Source organism: Bactrocera latifrons, unplaced genomic scaffold (genome assembly GCF_001853355.1).
Source record: "Bactrocera latifrons isolate USDA-ARS-PBARC rearing strain unplaced genomic scaffold, ASM185335v1 scaffold_346, whole genome shotgun sequence".
Taxonomy (NCBI): domain Eukaryota; kingdom Metazoa; phylum Arthropoda; class Insecta; order Diptera; family Tephritidae; genus Bactrocera; species Bactrocera latifrons.
Genome location: NW_017536986.1, coordinates 99749 through 108704, shown reverse-complemented (window position 1 = coordinate 108704; position 8956 = coordinate 99749). Strand labels below are relative to the sequence as shown.

At 35.9% G+C, this 8956-nt stretch overlaps 2 protein-coding genes across 2 annotated transcripts in view; both read right to left on the bottom strand.

Moving 5' to 3' along the window:
• Window positions 1–154, bottom strand: part of LOC108971483 — a gene marked incomplete in the record, with an annotated part of 18800 nt that extends 18646 nt beyond the window's left edge. The window contains 1 exon segment of the mRNA XM_018937582.1: window positions 1–154.
• A 5242-nt stretch (window positions 155–5396) lies between these two features.
• LOC108971482 overlaps window positions 5397–8956 on the bottom strand; it is a 14811-nt gene continuing 11251 nt past the window's right edge. Inside the window, exons 8-15 of the mRNA XM_018937581.1 lie at window positions 8004–8203; window positions 7742–7920; window positions 7438–7669; window positions 6910–7285; window positions 6773–6848; window positions 6411–6495; window positions 6047–6345; window positions 5397–5989 (exon numbers count right to left, since the gene is read on the bottom strand). Coding sequence (XP_018793126.1) covers window positions 5849–5989; window positions 6047–6345; window positions 6411–6495; window positions 6773–6848; window positions 6910–7285; window positions 7438–7669; window positions 7742–7920; window positions 8004–8203 — 1588 coding nt within the window. The 3' untranslated portion in view covers window positions 5397–5848. The remainder of the gene's footprint in view (window positions 5990–6046; window positions 6346–6410; window positions 6496–6772; window positions 6849–6909; window positions 7286–7437; window positions 7670–7741; window positions 7921–8003; window positions 8204–8956) is intronic.

The window sequence follows — 8956 nt, the reverse complement described above, 5'->3', positions numbered from 1 at the left end:
ATTTATATACACAGCATCACTTAGTCACAATATGGCACAAGAAAGTATATTTTGCATTTTCAAATACTTTATAGGCGGTAGGCCAAGCAGCGCGTGCTTTTCGTTGTGGACGCGTTTAAACCAGAATTATTTCCGGAAAAGTCCCATTCGAATCTTCGCAAGACAGCAATTGAATTTTCTACGATTTTAGCAAATCTTTTATAGCTCAAACCGTTCGGCAGCATTCGAATAAACAAACTGATAGCCGGTTTATTTTTGTATTACACTTAAAAAGCTCAAGTTAGTAGGAGTAGTAGTAGCTAGTGAGCAATAGCCGGTTGAATGCAAAATGTGCAATTAAGAGTGTGAGAAAAGCTGTGCGTGTGTATGTGTATTAAGGAACGTGTTTGAAAAATACAAGTATTACAGATTTAACATCCTACACGATTTAGTCAGATATCAAAGCAATTTCTACGATTATATTGTCAGCAGATGGCGCACAGTTCGTGCTTGAGAAGGAGTCAATTCACATTTTGTACTACTGATCCTAAATTATTTCAATTATATATCAGTAATTGACAAAGGACATTTTTGAAATGAAAATATTTGAAATCAATAATAACAGTATCAAAWATTTTTCCAACATTTTTGGTTTTTGTCGCAATTGGGCTTGGATCCTCGCTATGTCATATTCACCTTAGCGTCGAGCTATAGGTAACTTCACTTCAGTTATCATTTTTATGCTTCTAACATTTTATATTATTTCGATTGCGCCGTTTAAACTTAAATATATTTATCCAATTTACTGATAATATTCTTTATTTATAAGGAACTTGGAATTGCAGGTGACATTTCCTCTTACAGATTCAAAATATTGTCTTAAAATTATAGGTTTTGATTTGAATCAATGATCCTTTGAAGAGTTATCACTTAACGGTTTGGGTGATGAAGGCTGACATAAATGTTGAAAAAAAAGAAGATAGGGTAATATTGGAAGTTGCACCACGAAAACTCCCAGATGTGACCCGCCGGACTGATTTTTCTTACCTTGCCTTAAACGGTTTAATTTCAGAAATATACATACATACATACCTGCACATTCAAATATGCGAAAGTTAGTGAATGATAACTTAATAAACATGAAGCAAGTAATGGCATGTACTTTACTTAAATCCTCATTTAATTTTCATTATTTAAATGACTCTTCGAATTTGCATAACCACCAACGCAGAATATTAGACACAAATACTGCCCCTTCACGCTATATCATATACTATATGTATGAATTAACAAGTAAAAATATTACCTAAAGTTTATGTTTTATTCAAAATATTCAAATTTCCCGCTGTATTCATATTTGGGAGCGTATAAGTGCTCAACAGAGAGAGCAGCGTTTGTAWGTACGTAAATGAGTACGCCGTAAACAGAAGACTGAGGAAGCGAACTTACACTGCTAAATCATGCGAGTATTTTCAAAAGTGATCGCCGTAATTACAGTTATTAATATTCACATTATTCATTAATATCTATGAATATTTTATTCATATTTCCGTGCCATTAAGAATTTAAACAATTTTGTTTTCCAAATAACGAATATATATAGGCTTGCGTGTTGCTAAGTAAAATTACGTGAATGTGCCAACATTGATCTAATTATACCCTGAACAGGGTATATTAAGTTTGTCACGAAGTTTGTAACACCCAGAAGGAAGCGTCTTATACCCTACAAAGTATATATATAAATGATCAGTATGTTGAACTGAGTCGACCTACCCATGTCCGTCCCTCCGTCCGTCCGTCTGTATATATACGAACTGGTCCCTCAGTTTGTAAGATGTCGTTTTGAAATTTTGTAAACGTTATTTTCTCTTCAAGAAGTTGCTCCGGCCACTATAACATATAGCTGCCATACAAACTGAACGATCGGAATCAAGTTCTGGTATGGAAAACTTTTGCATTTGACAAGATATATTCACGAAATTTGGTATAAGTTATTGTTCATTGAAATAATGTAATATTGGCAGAAATTGTTCAGATCGGCTCACTATAGCATATAGTTCCCATGCAAATCGGATGGTCGGAATCGAGTTCTTGTATGGAAAAGTTTAACATTTGACGTGGTATCTTCACGAAATTTGACATGGAATACTGCTTAAGGTAATAACATAATCTCCGACAAAATTGTTCAGATCGGATTACTATATCTACAGCATAGTGGACATATAGTTACTAAAAGAAATGCACCTGTGAACGGTATATTAGCTTCGGTGCAGCCGAAGTTAACGCTTTTTCTTGTTTTATATGAAATTCACCTTTCTAGGCGTTTCTGTAGAAAGTTGTAATAGCACATATACTTATATTAGCACACATGCATATTACTTACATAGTACAAACACACCTGCATATTCAAGCATTTTCGCTAAAATATGACAAATCGAAATTCTTTGACAAAATCAGACATTTAAAATTCTTCGAACATTACACAGGATAGGCATTTGAACTTCAACTTGTATTTAAGACGCATACTTAAGTGTTTAGTGATTTTATTAGTTTATTTGTGAGAATTACGCCTTCATATCTACAAAACAATACTTGTTAGTTTTCCCACTATTTTATTGTTATTTTAATGTTTATTCTCGTTCTTATTGAACCATATATATTTAGAAATATTATTGTGCATGTTTACATGCCCGATACATGTGCCAGTAATTACAGATAATTTGTGTGAACTTTGTCTAATGCATACTGCTTTAGTTTTTGAACTAACGCAATTTTTATTAGGCTAGGGTAGTTTTCTTTCCGAAGGCAGATAGGAACAACTCAACCTACCCAAGAAAGTTTATGTCTATAAACTTAACTTCCCTCTATTCTGAACAATATCCAGTCAATCAGAAGCCTTCAAAGCTCTCGATGGGTAAAAGCAGCATGGAACGACACTAAAATTACCAAAGAAGTTTGTAAAAGTACTCCGCAAGGTGGAATGCTATCTCCGTTCCTATGGACATTACTGGTGAATAACTTGCTAAATGCAGAATGCAGAGCATTAGCAGTATTATGACCAACACTCTCAAGACAGTCCGGAATTGGGCATCGCAAGCGGGTTTGCGACTCGCAGTTTTAGGTCTAGCGTCCTTGTTATTATGATTCTTTCATATCATTTCTTAAGATATATTGTTAATAGTCTAAATCTACTTTTTTTCACTATACGATATCTACATTAAATTTAACCAAACTCAAAGGAACATTGCTCTGTGTCATGGTCCAAACTTTTTCACCACGAATATGTGAGTCATACATATTATATATGCACGTAGTTTTTAGTTTTTTTATTTAACACTTCGAATTCAAAATTTTAATTTGTGGAGCGTAAAAAGCATGAGAAATCCCGAAGTGGCACACAAATAGCTCTTATTTGTTTGCGCGCTCAGAAGGCTAAAGCTGCATTCAAATTGGGCAAAGTGAAGATAGTGTGTCCTATCTGTCGTCTCCGAGAATATTCACCCATTACCCGATATTTTAGGTGTTTCCAACTGGGTCATATGATACACAAATGTGTTAGTCAGACATACCGGTCCTGCAGAGCACGTAGCAAAGGTGTACAAAAATGCCCTGAGCTGTATGCTTTGCAAACGAGAGCACTCCGTCTTAAGTATTACCATACACACACATATACAGTAGCGGACAAAAAAAAAAACGGGACACTTAGTTATAGTGACTTTAAATCGATGTAGTGTTAACAAATCAAACTTTATTATATAAGTAAGAATTTTTTTTATCAAGTACATTATTCAGCTAGAATAAAACGCTTTTATTTATATTCCTGAGTATACACATGGCTGCAAATAAAATGAAATGTGGAAAAAGGCCAAAACTGACTCAAGTTGATAAAACAATCTTGGCTTTGCGATCGCAAATTTTGAGTATACATGAAATTAGTGGTAAAATAAATTTTAGCAAAACTACTGTCGGTGCTTTCCTTAAAAAATATGTGAAGACTAAGTCATTAAAACGCAAAGCGGCTTCCGGACGCCCGAAGAAGACTACTACCAAGGATGAACACCATATAAAGCGGATTAGTATTGAGAACAGATTTAAAACAGCTGAAGATATCAGAAGCGAAATTCAGGAATTAAATGGAACCGAAATGAGTACGCGAACACTACGACAGCGCCTCCAAGAAGCTGGCCAGGATGATTCTGCGCCAAGACATCGAGGCAAATCGGTAAGTAAAATTTTTTTATAGTAAATAACCTAATATTTAATTTTTACAAAGGCATGGTTAATACGCATTTTAATTTTTTTCAGATAAAAAATTATTTAGTAGAATTAGTTGTTTTATCACTGGACCAGTCTGGCAACAGTCCTGATATAAACCCCATAGAAAATTTTGGCACATCATGAAAGCGCAGATAACAAAGAAAAGATCAAGAACTTTGTCAGAACTTGACCGAATAATTGAAGACATTTGGTATAACGGTATACCGGCACAAATTTTACAGTTGTTCGTTGACTCCATGCCCGAACGAATAAAAACCGTGATAGAAAACAAAGGAGGCGCTACGAAATATTAACTCAAGACATTTTGATGTTATTATTATTACTAATTAAAAAAAATTGAGTTTTTATTGTATCGCGTTTAGTTTTAAGAACATTTTTTATAAGTATCATAGTAAAAATTGAAATATCGGAAATATTTTATTTTTTCAAATATTTTTTTTGGTCTAAGTAATTTATTTTTGTTTCGAATACTTATATAATCCAAGTTTCTTTGTTTATATAAGTCCACATTTTTAAATAAAATCAAATAATCACACATTTCTAAGGTGTCATCTTTTTTTTTGTCCGCTACTGTAAGTTAAGCTAATCTAACCAACTCGCACATTTGCACTTGATATTAAATTCAAGTTCAAGCCGCACACCAGCAAATTGTATAATTACTGTTATTCATTGACAGTTTATATACATAGATATTCACACTTTTAACTAATACACGCACAAAAATGACATGAGTATTGATTTGATACCAAATAATATAAATTGTAGGTGTGCCCATAATAGCACGTGCCTTGGCTCTTAGGTTACGATATTTCGTAGATTTACCAAACATGTATACAATAAATTACTAAAATTGAGGAACTACTACTATGAGCAAAAAATAATTAGACATTTTTCATAATTTGAAAATTTGTTAATTTATTCTTTAAAATCTATGTCGTTCCCTCAAAACTCACTAAGTGGCAATGCATACTGTCGACTGCTTTTTACATTCGAGCTCATACGTATGAATTCACGATTCATCACCAGTCACAGACAAAAATATTGATATGCAACTGCCGTCTTACAAATGTTCATGTCGCCGGCTTCACGACACCCTTTGCTGTTCACTGATTTTAAAAATCATAAATTACGGACGCTAATTTAAATTTTTTTATGAAAAATATGTATTATTTAATATTTATTAATTCTAACTAAACTAAAGAAAACATAACTAAAACTAAGTGTGCAGTTGCGATAAAAAAGGAAATACTTTCCTGAAGTATAGATACATATGTGTTGACTCCATAATATTGTGGCCGTAGGGGTCGACCCCTACCTATTAGTAGGAAAAGTTTATTTTATCAAGACGCGGACTCGAACTCGGGACTTACCGACTGGTAGTTTTATAAATAATGCTTCATAACTTTTATACTTCATAAAATATTTCCTCAATCACGAAACTACTTGCCTAATTTATGTTAACCATTACTTAAGCTAATGGCCCATCACACGCCATGTTGGTGGACGACATATCAAATCAACAAATCGCCTAATGCGCCACATACTTAAAATTAAAACTAACTGCAAAGGAATTGTTCTTCGWCTGGGCAGGTCAAGTGTCCGCTAGACGCTCTAATATCCAGTCTATATAGCTTTGCGTGTTCGTGTAAACGCCCGGTACACCAATGCGTCCACAACCAATGCCATACGAAACTACACCGAGTGCATAGAAGCGTGTTACACCTTTATATGGCTACAAAAAAAATTAAAATATTGCTTCAGATTTAGTATTAAAAATATTATTGCACACCTCTGCCACCATTAGCGGTCCACCGGAATCACCGCCACACGTATCACGTCCGCCACCCAAATCTCCGGCACACACTACCGTTTGGTCGAACTGCTGATTGGAGTAAAGCCTATTGTTAGCCTGATAGGATTGTCGGCATACAGAATTSTCCATAACTTCGATTTGAAGTTCTTGCAAAATGTTTGATGAGCGTCCACCTTCCATCAAACGTCCCCAACCAGCCACGAACGGATGATAACCCACATATGATTTACTTCGTAGTTGCGCCGAAGCGGGCAGACATATGGGGCATATGTAATCTGAGGAAAGAAGAAATTTAACATTCGTTTAAGAATGGTCGTTAAGAGGATTATTCATATCTCGCCTGTGAAATCTACATTTTTCTCCAAATATAAGATTGCTATGTCGTAGCGTCGATCATGGCCACCGAAATCAGGATGTCGTACTGACTGTTGAATTGAAAAGAAAGTAAAGGAGTAAGTAATAATAGTTATGCGTTATGAAAGCATAATATATATAAAGTTCAAAGGAAGCGACAAAGGCTAATCTGAATTTTGTCTTTATTCCGGTGTCCAATTTTTTTGTGAAATGCTGTCAAAGTAACACTCAGTAGTCGGAAATAACTCTGTATCCACAATGGTTAAGCTGTATATTTTTGATAAGATTTTAACGGCTTTATAATATTCTAAATCCAATATCTCAATATATACTTTAATTAATACTCACCTTAACGACGTCAATGTCCACGTGCTTCGTTTCCGTTTCAGTGCTCAAATCGTATTCGCCTAAACGTACAAACGATCTGAAATTATGAAGATTTTTCTATGATTTCTCAGTAACGACATCGTGCTCGTGCCACTTACAAATCTCTTAAAATACAATGAGCTGCAGTCAACACGTGTCGCGCTGTTATCAAGGAACCACCACAACGAAATGGTGACAAACTATAACGGTCATACCCGACCAAGGCCATCCAYGGCCAAGCACCTATACTGCTATCGCCACCGCCCACCACTTTCAGCGACGATAGCGATGTGATTCCACAGCCTTCATCTTCCGTCGGCAAATGCCAAGACACGTCATTGGAACGCGTAATTGCTTTGCGCTGCTCTAACGGACAGCAAACATTCGTGCCGATGCTGTAACAGATCGCATTGGAGAGCTCTAATTGTTTACGGAACTCGGTGTCGGTGGGATTTTGTTTCGCGCGTTCTAGCAAAGCGTCGCAGTTTTGTAAAGCTAAAATCACGAAGAGAGAGAAAAACATTATGAACAATAGTTTATACTTATGAATAGCGTGTAGAGAGGCAAATATAGCCAAAGAAAAGATAGAGGGAGTGGGAAGGCAATAAATCAAAACACGCAAGCAGCGGCTCAGAAAATGCACTCACGCTTGCAGCTGCCCTGACTGCCGTCGTGTGGAACGCGGCAGGTTTCCGGTGGTGAGTTGACGCCATCCGACGCGGAACGATCATCGCCGTTAGTTTCTGGCGATACTGTGGATGTTGTTGTTGTTGTAGCTCTTTGTGTTGTCACATTTGCTGACGTGGACACGGGCGTAGTGGGAACAATTTGATTATCGCTCTGATTTGCGTCTTCGAAGGTCGGGCGAGTGCAGCAGAGCTATATAGCAAAAATACAATTATATATTATATTTTGCATAAGTGCAGTGAGATCAGTCATGTTAGAGCTTACGATCGGATAATTGTCAGGGGTTAGGCGATTATAGCAGATATTGCGCAGAGCCTTCGAGTACCTTGTCGCTTGGTTCATATTTAGTTGTTGATAGAGTGTCAATACCTCCTGGCAGTATTTCAACGAGACACACATACCCCAATCGCCGAGTGGGGTGCGACAAGCATTATTTGATGGTACTGAAAAGAACGTAAGTACATGCATGAAACGATATTATTTCTTTATAATTACAAAAAACTAGACAAATATAATGAATRCCAACCTTCATACGACATCCAACGATGCGCCGTTATTTCACAGATAAATACGGTAAGCAGCAACGCAATTGCACATTTTGTGGTCCACATTTTTTKTATATTAATTTTACTTCCCCTTTTGCGCTTTAATTGCTTATAATAAACGATTATTAAACCGTAACTGTGCTGAGTACTAAACTTGCGGAAAACTGACACTATACTAAGCCTTGATTATAGTTTTCACTAGACCTAATCATGCAATGCCATACTCGATGTGCTCAACTATATGTTGGTAAATGTGACAAAAAGTGTTCATTATTTGTTGATTACTRAAAAACCCATAAGTTTGGACTTTACCGAATTGCATTTCTCTCATCGCATCTTCACGAACTCAACCAAACTAATACGAGTACAAAAAATACAGCAAAAACAATGTCAGCATTTCTATTAATATATAGATGCAATTCTAGCATTTTGAACAAGCTTGCACGCTTTAGTTGTTAGCTACACGCTAGGCTGCAACATAAAGTCATGAGTATGCCGCTCTAACTTAGTAAACCATCTGCCTCAAGGTCTTATAAATACGCGAAAATGTTAGTACTTTGTTTATTAGAATAATGAGGATATCTGAGATAAGTTAAAACTCGTGCTTTGGCAAAAAAGAGCAAACGTCCATAGATATTCGGTTACGAAAACGCTTATCATAGAAAACTCTCAGATCATCAGAGCGCCAATAGAAGAAGACACATGGCTGACGTATCTAGCATAGATGTGTGCCTTTATGCGCGATATAGCCGTAACGTGGTTTGTGGTTTTACCCCACAAAAGAGTCAAGAGGAATTTACCAGCGATCTGTTGAAGAATAAATAGRAATTCAACCAAGTCGATCACCATTTGAAAAGAGTTTTTAATTATTAACGGATAAGATCGAATAATTTCGGCAGAAAGATTTCAAGCACTTAAGTCTTCCACAAAAATA